This window comes from Eriocheir sinensis, unplaced genomic scaffold (genome assembly GCF_024679095.1).
Source record: "Eriocheir sinensis breed Jianghai 21 unplaced genomic scaffold, ASM2467909v1 Scaffold536, whole genome shotgun sequence".
NCBI classification, from domain to species: Eukaryota; Metazoa; Arthropoda; class Malacostraca; order Decapoda; family Varunidae; genus Eriocheir; species Eriocheir sinensis.
Window position 1 is genome coordinate 255,207 of NW_026111872.1, and position 15,370 is coordinate 270,576.

The following is a 15,370-nucleotide window of genomic DNA, read 5'->3' on the forward strand; positions in this document are numbered from 1 at the left end:
CGAAGTTAATATTATGGTCAGTGGATCATCAGTTAGCGAAGCTAACTTTTTGGTTAGCGGTGCCCACCACTGCTGGACACACTGCCGCTTCCAACACGTTGCAGCGTCTACTCTGTGACTGTTGAGTAGTGTACTCCGTAGAGTGCCCAACGCTGTCTGCTACTCCAGCTGAGCAGTGGACTGTTTTAGGCTACTACTCAGAAGGCTGCACTGTATCAACTGTGTTGCCTACTGTAGAATGCTACGTAGCAACTCACAGGGGTACTTTGTAGGCCACTTACAGGGCACTCTGGCTACTCAGACGAATGGCTGAGGAAAAGGAGGAGGAGGAGGGGGAGGAGGAGGAGGAGGAGGAAGGTGGCCAGGATGAATGTGAGAGTGGCGGCACGCGTGTGGCATGCGGCGGCCGGCCAGGCCAGTGTGGCTTTGTGCGGGTTGGCAGGTAGACACGGGCAGTGCGCACACTGCCGCGCCGCGCCGCGCCTCGCCACACATGCAGCTGTTGGGGCAGGAGCCTGGCGGGGCTCGTGACGGGGCCGCCCACACTGGTGCTCGTGGGCCTCGACTCGTCGGGCAAGACCACGGCGCTGCTGCGGCTCAAGTACGGCCACTACGTGAACACCGTGCCCACCGTCGGCTTCAACTGCGAATGTTTGCGGGGCGGCGGTTGCTCCTGGGTGGCATGGGACGTGGGCGGCGATGATCGCGTGCGAACCCTTTGGCGCGCCTACACGCGCGGCGCCGACGCGGTGCTGTTCGTGGTGGATGCCAGCAGCGGCGAGGAGCGGCTGGAGGAGGCGTGCCACGAGTTGCACGTCCTGGTGCGCCGGCAAGCGGCACAGAGCGCCGCGCTGCGCCGCTCACGGCCGCCGCTGCTGGTGCTGGCCAACAAACAGGATCTGCCGGGGGCCAGAACGCCCGCCGCCATGGCTGACGCCCTCGGCCTGCACGACCTGCCGCCCGCCCAGCCCTGGGGCCTTGCACCCGCCTGTGCCGTCACCGGCGAGGGTCTGCCCGAGGCCATGGACCTCCTGCGCCGCCTCCTCCTCAAGGCACGCCGGGCCTCGCTCTCACGGGGCTGACTTGCGGGTCACCCTAGGCTCCCCGCCGCCCCCACCTCCTTCAGTTTATCCCTGCCCAGCCCCGCACCAAACCCCTGGACCCCCGAGGCGTGAGGCGATGGAGCCCGAGTACTCGTATGGGGACAGGCGGGGAACTACAGACAACTGAGTGCCACTGGTGGCTGACGTATGTGATAATGTGTGTGTATGTATGTGTGTGTGTGTGTGTGTGTGTGTGTGTGTGTGTGTGTGTGTGTGTGAAGCGTGCATGCAGTGTTTGAAGGGGTGTATTTATAATATTTATTGTGCAATAGCCAGAAACGTCACACATACACAAGCACGTAGCCCGTACCCAGAGATCCGTCACTTGTGAGTCGCTCATCCGGGAAAAGTAATAGTTGGCAATCGTGAGACTATTGTGATCAGACCACACACACACACACACACACACACACACACACACACACACACACACACACACACACACACCGCTCCGGTAGCTCAATCGGTTAGAGCGCGGCGCTGCAAGGCTTCAAGGTCAAACAGGCGGCGGTTCGAGCCCCGCTCAGGCCGGATTCTTTCCGTTGACTAGGAGTGGTTACTGTCCCCCCTTGACCAAGGGGGATGGGGTGTGTGGTGTGTGAGGTCCTGGCAGTACCCAGAGATCGAAGATAATGAGCATGCACTTCCTCGTGTCGGGAGGGTACCTGCTGGCGAAAGCGAGTCCAACTCGTGATCAGGCCTTGGTGAATTACACACACACACACACACACACACACACACACACACACACACACACACAACAGGCTCTGGTCAGTGTTACATGTAGTACAACTGTATTATACGTACGCGCATCCCTTGAGACAAATGTATATGTAAATAGCCGTATTTATAAAGATGTAGGAAATATATTTTGTTATACTGTTGAAACTATGTGGAAGTATTATTATCTTTACCACTCTTCTATCGATCTACGTTGGACGCGCACATAAACTAATTGTCTCCTTTCATCATTATAGGACAAAACCAGGCACGGAAAAAAAACGAGAAAAACAAGAACAACAGCACCATAAAAAATACGAGTAGAAAGGAAGAACCAGATTAAGAACTAGAAAAAGATCAAGAACACGAATAACTAGAAGAACCAGCAGATCAAGAACAGGAGGAAGAACAAGAACCAGTAAAAATAAGAGGAAAAAAACACAGACGGAGAAAGTGAACGTAAACAACATTACAAAGAGCAGTATATTAAAACTAACCGCGTGACCTGCTATGCCTCCTGACCCTCCCTGACCTGACCTGACCTCTTGTGTACCGTGACCTCTGACCGCTCGTGACCCTTTATGACCCCCGCTGTCCCCACCAAAACCACCGAGCAGAGAGGATTCAGAGAGCTTCAAAACATCTATTGACCCTCTTGGTAAAGTAACACGCAAACAGGTGATGTGGTGGTGGTGGTGGTAGTAGTAGTAGTAGTAGTAGTAGTAGTAGTAGTAGTTGAAGTAGTAGTTGAAGTGATAATAAATGTAGTTGTTACTGTTGTTGTTGTAATAGTAGTAGTAGAAGTAGTCCCCCAAGACTGGGTGGGATGGGGATCACCAACCCTGAGAAGCTGGCAGATAAGGAGAACCAAAACTCCATCAGCCTTACCAGGTCACTCATCAACAGGATCATCGCTCAGGAGGCAGAGGGCGAGATAGACCAAACAGAAATAAGAGATATTAAAAGAAAAATCTCAGAAGAAAGACAACAGGCCCAAAAAGACGAGCTGGACAGTCTTACACACCACCTGTCCACAGAAATGGGTAGAAAAATACACACAGCACAGGAGGCAGGCGCCTCTAGCTGGCTAACGTCATTACCAATCAGAGCAAAGGGCTTCAGCCTCAACAAACAAGAATTTGTCGACGCCATTGCTCTGAGATATGGCTGGCCGATTGAGGGACTGCCTGATCTCTGTGCATGTGGATCACCAAATGATGTCACCCACACCATGACATGTAAAAAAGGAGGCTTTGTCTGTATTCGACACGATGAAGTGAGGGATCTGACAGCCAGCATGCTCGGGGAGGTATGCCAAGACGTCACTACCGAGCCGGCACTGCTTCCCCTGGACGGCGAACACCTTCGGTACAGGACAGCCAATACTTCACAGGAGGCACGGGTTGATGTAAGTGCCCGCGGATTCTGGGTGCGCGGACAGCGGGCGTTCATGGACATCCGCATATTCGACCCGATGGCTGCCTGTCACCGTGAGCTGCCCCTGCAAGCCGCCCAACACAGGAACGAGCAGGAGAAGACAAGGGCATACGGTGAAAGAATCCAACATGTGGATCAGGGCAGCTTCACCCCCCTCGTCTTCACCACATCCGGCGGGATGGGTCCCAGGGCCCAATGCTTCGACGCACGCCTCGCGGAACTAATCTCAGAAAAGAAGCATCAGCCAAGGAGCCACGTTGTCGCCTGGATGAGGTGTCGCCTCTCGTTCTCCCTGCTCAGGTCGGCCATCTTATGTCTCAGGGGCACCAGACACTCTGGCCCAAAAGCCACCAACATCTCCAATATGGACTATGAAGCCACAGTGGTGGAGAGTGACATTAGGGTGGGTCGTGAGTGATTGGAGTAGGGAAGGAAAGGGGAATCTAGACGTAATAGATGATAGGTGATTTAGTGTCAGGTAGTATTAGTGATATGGTTGGATGCCACAGTCATTAGCGAACAGAGTTGGGGCTAATGACCTCCAAGCTATGGAGCCCTCCATGATTATGTGTCGGGAAAATAAACATGGGTGGAGGTATCATTTATGTTGTAAAAAAAAAAAAAGTAGAAGTAGTAGCAGCAGCAGTAGTAGTAGTAGTAGTAGTAGTAGTAGTAGTAGTGGTTGTTGTTGTTGTTGTTGTTGTAGCACGAATAAAAAGAACAAATAGAAAAAGAAAAGAAGAAAAAGAAAGAAAGAAAGGAAAAGAAAAAAACAAAAACAAAACAAGAAAAGAAAGAAATGAAAAACAAGAACAAATGCAAAAACAAAACAAAACAACAAAAACAAAAACAAAACATCAAAACAAAAAGAAGAAAAAAGGAGAGCAAAACGTTGGTTACTCAGGAGAAAGCCGCCAGAAACGTTCCTCACAGCCCCACCAACACACACACACGCGGCACTGGAGAAAGCGTCGCTGATTTCACGTTGGGCGACACGCTGGCGGCTGGTTCATATAATTATCCATTTTACAAGTTTCTCTCTTAGCTTCCAGGACTTTTTTATAACTTAATTCCATATCATATTTTTCTATCTCTTAACACAACTCCCAGACCTTGTAAGCATAACTGCATTTGGCATCATATTGTATTTATTTTATTTATTTACAAGCTTCTCTCTCACACACGGTTTCTTTTTTTTATAACTGAATTTCGCATCATATATTCATTTATCTCTACCACAATTCCAAGGTATTTTCTATGTATCTTTCACTTTAACCTCATATTGTATTTATTTTATTTATTTAAAATCTTCTCTCTCACACACGGCTTCCATATTTTTTATATTTTTTTATAACTGAATATCACATCATATATTCATTTATCTCTGACACAATTCCAAGGTGCCGTCTATGTCTCTTTCAGTTGAACCTCATATTGTATTTATTTTATTTATTTACAAGCTTCTCTCTTACACACGGTTTCTTTTTTTTATAAATGAATTTCACATATATTCATTCATCTCTGACACAGTTCCAAGGTGCTGTCTATGTATCTTTCAGTTTAACCTCATATTGTATTTATTTTATTTATTCACAAGCTTCCTTCTCTCACACAGTTTCCAGATTTTTTTATAACAGGATTTCACATCATTTATCTATTTCTGACATAGTTCCAAGATGCTTTCTATGTATCTCGGAGTTTACCATCGTTATTTCGTGTATTTAATTTCTTTCACACGGCTTTCATAGTTTCCAAGCATCATTAAACTTAAAATAATATTATTCTGTTTATTTTCTCTCTCTCATGGTTTATATAGCCTCTAAGTATCAACATGATTGATTAATAGTTTATTGTTGCAAGTAAACAACAAAGGAGAAGGGAGGAACTACTTTAACTCACCTGCATCGAGTATATATTAAGTATTGGCTTCGTATACCGTCTAACTTGGTATGTCCCTCTAATTATACGCATTATTTATCACTTTAGCATAACATCTAATTAATTACATGCATTCTTAATCATATCTAGCGTAACAACATCATTAGTAGACAAATCGCTAAGATAACACAAACGACCTTTTTACTGGGTGGCTGAAGTGGTAGCGTGCTGGGCCCACATTCACCACGTGATGGACGACACGAGTTCGAATCCCCACGCTATCACCTCGGATTTTTCAGTCACCGCCGAGTGGCTTAAAACTACCCATGCACATGCTGTCCTGAAGACCACCCATCAACCCGGACTCTAGAGGAAACCGTCCAAGAATCAAGAACGAGTTCCGGGGGGCAGCATGAGCCCAGAGAAGATGGCGCCACTATAAACACTTGCCTGCGCCATGACGGGCTGGGGCCGAATACCATCCAGGCTCCTCAAGCAAGCCTACCGGCGCAATAGGCGGAGACGTAAAAAAAAAAAATAATAATAATAATAATAATAAAAAAAACAGCCCATGCAATAAGTATCAAGCATTAAGTTTATCGGTTCCGTCTGTCCTTCAATTTCTAGTACTCATTCCTTATCATTCATAGCATAACATCATTAGTAGAGATATAGCTAAAATAACCCAGTCCGTTCTTTCTGTTTAAGCCCATTCATTAAGTTTGTGTTGGCTCCAAATCGTCACACCTGGTCTGTCCCTCTAAATATGCGCAGTTCACTTTAAATCATAATAACATCAATAGTATAGAGAAATCGCTAAAATAACAATAATTCCCTTCCTACTTAAGTTCATTCATTATTAGAGTGCATTAATTATTACTTCCGAACACTCCAAACTAGGTTGTCTCTCTAATTAAACGTAGGCCTAATCATTCATAGCGTAACAGCATCGTTGGTGAGAAATCGCTGAAATAACTCCCATAACACTCTTCCCCCTTCATAAAATATCTCCACATTCAATAAGTATCGAGTATTTAGTAGATTAGCGCCGTTTGCCCTTCTAAGTATACATATTTATAATCATTCTTAGCATAACATCATTATTTTAGTGAAGAAACCGCTGAAATAACTCTCATAACACTCTTTCCCCTTCATGAAACATCTCCTCATTCAGTAAGTATCGAGTATTTAGTAGATTAGCTCCGTCTGCCCTTCTAAGTATACGTATTCCTAATCATTCCTAGAATAACAACATCATTTTAGTGAAGAAACCGCTGAAATAACTCCCATAACACTCTTCCCCCTACATAAAATATCTCCTCATTCACTAAGCATCGAGTATTTAGTATATTAGCTCCGTCTGGCCTTCTAAGTATACGTATTCCTAATCATTCCTTAGCATAACAACATCATTAGTGGAGAAATCGCTTTAATAACACACATAACTCTTCCTCCGTCACCTCGTTCACTAAGTATCGCTCAGGGTCAGTCGTCTCGCCCCGCGCGGTCCAGGCGTGTCCGTAAACTTTTGAGAGATCTTACAAACTTTCTCACGGAAGTCCCCCATCGTCGGTCACTCACTCCTTCCCGCTCCTGCTCACTTTCTCCTACTCTAACCTCATTTTCCCTCCGTCATTTTCCTCGGCTGCTGAATGCCCAGAGACGCTCCTCTAAGATGTTTTGGCGTATTTCTAACCTTTTCTGTACGTGTTTACTCGCTGTTTGCGCCTAAAATGAGATAAATGTGCCTATAACCTACTTCTCACTCCCTCGTCATTTTCCTCGGCTTCTGAATGCCCAGAGATATATGCACCATAAGCATGTTTTGGGCGTATTTCTAACCTCATCGGTCCTTATTTACTTGCTGTTTGTGCGTAAAATGAGATATATATGAAACAGTACAGTCTCTTCATGCGTGTGGCGAGGTCATTGAGATCTCGGAAAATTTCACATACCTTGCTAGCGTAGTTCATAACAGAGGTGAGTCTCGCCCAGGAATAAGTCTTTCAGCGGATTGACTTGGCCCACGGTGCTATGGGCTCGCTCAGCACAAGTATATGTTGAGGGAGAGAATGGAGAGAGGAGAAGGTGAGAATAAGAGAGAGAGAGAGAGAGAGAGAGAGAGAGAGAGAGAGAGAGAGAGAGAGAGAGAGAGAGAGAGAGAGAGAGAGAGAGAGAGAGAGAGAGAGAGAGAGAGAGAGAGAGAGAGAGAGAGAGAGAGAGAGAGAGAGAGAGAGAGAGAGGGGGGGGGGGCAGCAGCACCCATCATGCCTCGCGTTCCTCCCCAGAAAGCTGATAAAACACGGAGAGGTCAAGTTTGGATCATGTCTTGAGGCGGCAGAAAAAAAATTGAGGAAAAAGAAGATGTATAGGTTAGTGTGGCGCCAGGTAGAGAGTGAGGAGGAGCTTATTGTTTTTATTATTATTATTATTATTATTATTATTATTATTATTATTATTATTATTATTATTAGTAGTAGTAGTAGTAGTAGTAGTAGTAGTAGTAGTAGTAGTAGTAGTAGTAGTAGTTGTTGTAGTTGTAGTAGTAATAGTAATAGTAATAGTAATAGTAGTAGTAGTAGTACAGTAGTAGTAGTAGTAGTAGTAGTAGTAGTAGTAGTAGTAGTAGTAGTAGTAGTAGTAGTAGTAGTAGTAGTAGTAGTAGTAGTAGTAGTAGTAGTAGTAGTAGTAGTAGTAGTAGTAGTAGTAGTAGTAGTAGTAGTAGTAGTAGTAGTAGTAGTAGTAGTAGTAGTAGTAGTAGTAGTAGTAGTAGTAGTAGTAGTAGTAGTAGTTGTTGTTGTTGTTGTTGTAGCCGAGAGAGAGAGAGAGACACTTATCTTAGTACCTTCATTTTCACAGCTACTAAATTATTACCACCACCACCAACAACAACAACAACAACAACAACAACCTCAATACTTTCACTATATATTTGTCACCCGGAGCAGTTCAACCAAATAACCAGTTTCTTCACCAACACAATGGGTTAAGCTATGCGAGGAATGGGAGCGAGGCGTACGTCGATCCTCTATATACAAGGTTTAAAAGAGTGTCAATTGCAGTTATGTATAAGGTCTATGGAATGTTGTTATAGAGTCGACATAAAGAGGATTAGGAGGGAAGTTGTATAAAGAGTTGTCTGGTTCAGCAAATGGATGTCTTTTTAATAGGGTAGTATAATTATGTGATCTACTTCTATCAATCTGTCTATCTATCTGTATCTATCTATCTATCTATCTGTCTGTCTATCTTTATTTTTTCTATCTATCGAGAGGGAGAGATACAGAGAAGAAGAAGAAGAAGAAGAAGAAGAAGAAGAAGAAGAAGAAGAAGAAGAAGAAGAAGAAAAAGAAAGAGGAGGAAAAAGAAGAAAAAAAAGAAGAAAAAGAAGAAGTAAAAGAAGAAGAAAAAGAAAAAAGAAAAGGAAAAGGAAAAAAAAAGAGAAAAAAAAGAGATGATGATGATGATGATAGAGGAAGAGGAGGAGGAGGAGGAGGAGGAGTAGGAGGAGGAGGAGAAGGAAGAGGAGGAGGAAATGAACTAAGAGGGACCATATTTATTATTCTTGTCTGTGTGGTCTCAACATCTATGTAAATCTGTGTACATGTCTGCGTAGCGGGAAGCCCTAAACGTAGGTAAATAGCTATAAATATTTCCCTTGTCTGGTGCAGTGTTGACTTTCCTAATCATGGGGTATGCAGCTCTATATTGCTTTAATTTATATGTGAGTTACTGAGCCTCAAGGCATATATATATATATATATATATATATATATATATATATATATATATATATATATATATATATATATATATATATATATATATATATATATATATATATATATATATATATATATATATATATATATATATATATATATATATATATATATATATATATATATATATATATATATATATATATATATATATGTGTTCAGGAGGACGCGAGATCAATCCCCGCCCGGTGCCACCAAGCTGGGATTTTTCAGCCGCCGCCGAGTGGCTTAAAACTACCCACATGCTGTTCAGAAGACCACCTGTCAACCCGGACTCTAGATTCTAGGATTAAAGATGAGTTCCGGGGGGCAGCATGAGCCAATGCAAGATGGCGCCACTATAAACACTCGCCTGCGCCAGAACGGGCTGGGCCGACCATCAGGACCCACCGGGAAGAAGCCTTGGGCCGATCATCAGGCCCCACCGGGAAAAAGCCTACCGGCGCTATAGACCGCGACGTAAAAATTAAAAAAAATATATATATATATATATATATATATATATATATATATATATATATATATATATATATATATATATATATATATATATATATATATATATATATATATATATATATATATATATATATATATATATATATATATATATATATATATATATATATATATATATATATATATATATTTGTCTGTCAGTCCATAAGGATTTAAATGCCATGGGAAAGCGGCCTGCCTCAAAAATCGACTTCACATTATGGCAGATAAAACGTATTAGGCCTATCAAGACAAAAGTTCGGACAATGAAGAACTTTTTAAATATAACCACATAAAGGAATAGTAAAACCTTCCTGAAAGTTTATTCTAATCCTGTGCTTATAAACAAACCGAGAAGTAGACTTAATTGCCGGATGTAGGCCTATAGGTAAACAATTAATAAACAATCAACATTAAATAACACACAACAAAATATATAGCCTACAATAAGCAATTAGATAAACACAAAACAATTCAATATAACAGAAAATTAATTGATCATATGAGTGTGTGGAACGTAGCCTATAGAGTTAATTGCTGGAGGTAAACTATTAACAAAAACAACAACAGCAATAGGCTAGTAGATATAAACAATAGACTCACAGATGATCGATGTTCTCGAAGGCTGCTTAATTACACCTGTAGCACCGATTAATTAGCCACTACTAAACCGTTGTGGCCATGTGTGGGGTGGATGTTATTTAATTTTGACTGATAATTCAGTTTTTTCCTTCTCCAAACGGTTTCTGTTCTATGCATTCACCACACATGCAGAGCAGTGACACTAAGCACAACGCAAGGAATACCCCCTCTAAGACTTCTGGAATATTTTAAACTATCAAATAAACCGAAACTAAAAGGAAATAAGGGAAAATAGATCATTGAGGTGAGTGGAGCGTCGACTTGGTGGATGTAAACAAACAGGCGGGGCGGCGAAGAGGAAGAGGAGGCGAGGCAGGCATTGTTGAGGGTCGGCCACACGCCCTGGCGCCCACACACCCACCATGCAGCTGTCCGTCACCATCAAAGCCCAGACCCTGCTGCTGGAGGTGGCGGAGGACCTGGAGCTGGAGAACTTCAAGGCGCTGGTGGAGGTGGAGGTGAGGGCGGCTGGCAGAGGAAAAGGGAAAACTGGCAGTGATGGGTTTGTTGTCCTCGTGTCCATTATTGCGTCACGGTGCTTGTCTTTGTGTGCTTGTGGGTGCTGCGTCACGCCCACGGGGGAGGGTTTGGTGTGGCGAGTAATAGTGAGTGAGGTGATGTGATGGAAAGCGAGGTGTGGGATTAAACATAAGACAGGCGGACCCACGAAGCAGTTCAAAGGGATATAGGGCAACGAAAGGTGTGTGTGTTTGTGTGTGTGTGTGGTTGGGTGAGTGTGTGTGTGTGTGTGTGTGTGTGTGTGTGTGTGTGTGTGTGTGTGTGTGTTTGTGTGGGTGTGGGTGTGTGTACAGGTGAGTTTTATTAAATGATGTTAGGTTAAGTACAGTTTGTCTGACTGTAATCCAGCTTAGGTGTGTTTAGGTCAGCTTGCTCCAGTTGTGGGTACAAGAGGTCATATCTTCAAGCTTGCTCATGTTCGTTGTTTCCTTGAGTGCCGCTGTGGTTTCTTCACAGTTCATGTTGGGGGGTAGGGGGGGCTGGAGTGGCGGAGGGGGAGGCGGACTTCTTGTAAAGTATTACCGAGATGAATTCCCAATGAGCTTTCCAGCCTATGTCTTATTGGATTATGTTCTGTTGTTTGATGAGCTTGGATAGGCTGGCGCATTGGTTGCTGAGTCCTTTCGGTTCTTTACCTGACGGTTTACTGAAGTGTTGTAACCCGTAATCCGGGCACACAGGGTAGACGACACACTGTTTGTATTAGTGACACTTGACTTAAAATTCTGGTACTTTAGGAGTATTTAAAGGAGTTCGTAAATGGGGTGATGAAACGGTGTCGCCTTTCTTATATGTATTTTATTCTACCTTAATACTACTTAATATTACAAAGGGTAAAAATATTGTTTAAACCAGCGACTGGCTTACGAGACTCAATGAGTCTTCAGGTTTTCTTTCACTATTGGTTACTGACGTTAACACTGGTATAATATTGAGTAAAAACTCACACAATAAAGTATCATAGAAATATAATCCTAAGTAAAACTAAGATAATAGAACACAATAGATATGTTAGATACGCTTTCCTCTATGGTACCACATTACTCCATACTCACAGTAGCAAAGATGAATGTTCTACCCATGTTGTCTAGGGAAGGACAACTGAGTGTCCAGCAACGAACAGAGTGCTGGTTGATCTGAGGTCAAGCCTGAATAAATGCTTCTTATATAGGCAGACATACATACAGACATCGCGAGGGTAATACGTCAGGCGTGTGAGTCATACATCAAACTCACACCGAGCTCATACAATAATCTACCTAACCGACATGTGTAATAAGGTCGATTTTAATCCTAGTGTAGCTGTCACGCGGTGACGCAGCTTTGTTTTCATAACATTTTGTTCCGCGGTTGATCGTGTTTTGGCCGCGGTTGATTGTGTTTTGGCTTAGAGAGATAAGCGGGTGCGTTAATGGGCAATTGCAATTGTGTATAGGTTGGTAAATGAACAGTGCGTGTGGGGACAATCATGTCTTGGAGTCCGTGTTGTGTTTTAGCGGTCGATACCGCTGTTGTCATCGGAAAATATTGCCGGTGAAGATGATGATGACACGAGTGGTGTCGCAGCCCTCAGGCACCACATACCCCCGTTAAAATCACGCCACGTCCTCGTGGCACGAAGCGTTCCGCCCGGCGGACGACCATGGAGAGGCCAAGACGGGATGGCGGGATCGTGGGGAGGAGTCCTGCGAGACGGGACCCGAGGAGACAGAAGAAGGCCACCCACCGGCGACGAAGACGACGCCGAGGAGGAGCAGCCACCCCACCAAGGGAGGAAGGGGTCGAAGGCGGGGACCGGAGACGGATTCCTGGAGCGCGTGAAGTGCTGGAGGAGGTCCAGCGGGGGCCAGAGACGACCCGGGCGACGGCGGCGGGGAGGGAAGGGGCCAAGGAGTCTTGGCCAGGAGCGATGAGACCACGTCACGTCCGATGTGGAAGGGGCGCGATGAACCGTCAGCGGGCGTCACCGTCCATAGTAGCAGAGGCAGGGAGGCTGAAGGCGTCGGAGTGGGCACTACAGCCCATACCGAGGCTGAGGAGTCCCGTCCCGTTGATGGTCTGCCTGTATTTGGAGACCGGGCTGTCCGGGCAGACCATGGTGACCACCTGGGGAGTATCGGTAGAAGACCCAGCCCGCAGGAGACGGGATGAAGACCGGGGGGAAGACTCTGAGGAGAGACTTAGAACACAGCGAGAGGGCGTCTGGGCGATCGAGAAAGAGAGCGATCTCGCAGCGCTGGACAGAAGTCGAGTAGACAGGGGCGACAGGGGGACATACATAGAGCAGGTGGTGTTTAGTACAGCGGTCCAAGGAGTCTAAGAGCATATAGTGAGTGCGGTCTTCAGAAACCGCAAGGTAAGTGGAAAGCGTGTCGGTGTGCAGGAAATATGGCGTGCCATCAAGATGAAAAGGCAACGCGTCCATTTTAAACACATCGAACACGTCAGAGGATCCCTTTCATGGGGATTTGTAAGTAGAAGTGAAGGGTTCCTGAGGAAAGCGTACCTTTAGAAATAACCCTAGAGACATCTCTATACAATGCTAAATATTCATGTGCTGCAGGGAAAAGTAAGCCTGGGTAATGGAGTGACGCATTGCTGAGCACACGAAATAGTACATCATTCGGAAGGAGGAGAGGGGAAACCTGCGTTTGGGACAGCTGCTGAAGGCCAAGCTTGAGATTCAGAGTATCATGATTCAGGTCACTAAGTGCCAACTGAATGAGAAGGATAGTCTCCAAAATACGCATTTCCCCTTCAATTTGCAAGGTTTTTAGTGAGAACTGACGGATAATAGCTGAGGCCAAAGCCGAGGCGGACTCTAGACGGGAGATGGCAGAATGAACATGACGGAGGTCCCGAACTGTGGCGTTGAGGACTTCCTGATGGAGGTTAAGTTGACGTCTCTCTTCTGTGGACAGAGTGTAGAGCTGGGAGAGCTTCCCGTGTATCACATCTATTTGGGCCTGAGTGGCCGTACCGAAAAGGAGGTTTGCTACCGAGCCAAGGAAATCCACGGCCCCTCGCTTCTGGCGAGTCCGAAACGGGCTTCCATCTCTACCACTCATAGCCGACAGAAAGCTGTTAAGATCTTTGAATAACTTCTCAAACTCAATGTGAAAAGAGTCTTGAGTGCGCCTGAGTAGACCAACAGTAGGGAACGATTGATTCATATGTTCAATCGACCATGAAACTTCCACTGTTAGATTTGCCACGTTGATGAGAGGACGTTGGATGTCGTCCGTCTTGATGACGACGGGGACAACATAGTACCGTCCTGTCAACAGCATCTTAAAGACTGGGGAGAAGACGAGGCCGGGACGAATGGGTTGCTCCCGGGAGGGATCAAGGGAAGACAAGGAGAGGGCAACACCCAGGATCTGTAATTATAGGGGGCATCAGTTCGTTGGTCGTTGGCGATACTCAAGAGGGCGTTCCATCACATTGGGGAGAGAAGGGGGTACCGTATTGGAGCGTAATGAGCGACTGACACAGGGCTCTGAAGGAGCTGAGGGAACCAATGAGGGGACCTCTGAAGCATCTGAGGAGACAGGAGCCGGTGAGGAGAGCTCGGAAGGAGCTGGAAGGGACAATGGCAGCGGCTCCTCGGGGGAATAAGTCATGGGGAGTGGGTCCACTTCTACTACTTGATCAGGGAGAGGGTATGCACGCCTGACATTAGGAGAGTCATGGAAGCCAAGAGAGTCCTCGTGAACGACCTGAACATTATTTGTGTGAACTGTCTTGATCTTACCACCTCTAACATGACGCAGTCGTAAGACTACAGGGCTTATTTTTTCTAGCACCCTAAAAGGTCCATTGAACAAGGGCTGGAGCTTCTTTGGTTCGCCCTTTGTACATACATGCCTTAAGTAGACCCGATCTCCTACTACCACCTGTTTGGGTTTGGATTTCCTAAACATTCTTTCTGACTCCTGCCATCCTATATCTATATTGGTCTGACATAGTTTATAGGTACGCTGCGCGACACTAGAAGTAAATGCTTTATAGCTGTCAACATCATAACAAGGTTGAAGTTTATTCTCAAGCACTTCAAAAGGAACATTTGGGTCCCGAGAGAAAAGCAAGAAAAATGGTGAATCTTTCAGAACACGATGGTAGGCAGTGTTGTAGGCGTGTGTTGCAACCGGAAGCATTTGGTCCCAGATACCGCGATTGTCCTCGCACAAAGTTCTCAAGATATTTATTAAGGTGCCGTTAGGCCTTTCTATCACACCGTTTGCAGACGGGTGATAAGGAGTTGTCCTTAGATGATCAATCTGTAACAACTGAGTCAACTCTCGTAAGAGAGTGTTGACGAACTCCTTTCCTTGATCCGTGACTAGAATCGGCGGGATGCTGTGTACACAGACTACGTTCTTGTAGAACGCAGCTGCCACTTCCTTGGCTGCCCTCGTACGAAGGGGGGTTGCTACCAAGAAGCGTGACAGGACGTCTCTCACTGTCAGTACATACCTATAGCCTTCGTCTGAAACAGACAAAGGTCCGACAATATCCATATGGACTCTGTCAAACGGTTGGCCAACCTCTGGATACCTCATAAGTGGAGCTGGCGGGGATCCCCTCTTCTTAAACCGACAACAGACAGGACAAGATCTGACATATTGCTCCACGTCCGCCTTCATTCCCGGCCAGTACGCAAACTTGCGACAGCGTGCCAACGTAACCTTAGTGCCTCCATGCCCTGCAGGTAGCATGGAATGCGCCAAAGCTAACGCGTTAGGAATGTAGCTTGGTGGAACGATAACCAGTCTTTTCTGCTTGTTGTAT

The 15,370-nt window shown here is 45.3% G+C and overlaps 1 protein-coding gene across 1 annotated transcript; it reads left to right on the forward strand.

The window, feature by feature from the left end:
• Positions 1-366: 366 nt before the first annotated feature.
• LOC126992985 (ADP-ribosylation factor-like protein 4C) lies at positions 367-1,430 on the forward strand. Its single transcript, XM_050851809.1, has 2 exons — positions 367-390; positions 447-1,430. The coding sequence occupies exons 1-2, from the start codon at positions 367-369 to the stop codon at positions 1,080-1,082; spliced, it is 660 nt and encodes a 219-aa protein (XP_050707766.1). The 3' UTR covers positions 1,083-1,430.
• The last annotated feature ends 13,940 nt before the right edge of the window (positions 1,431-15,370 follow it).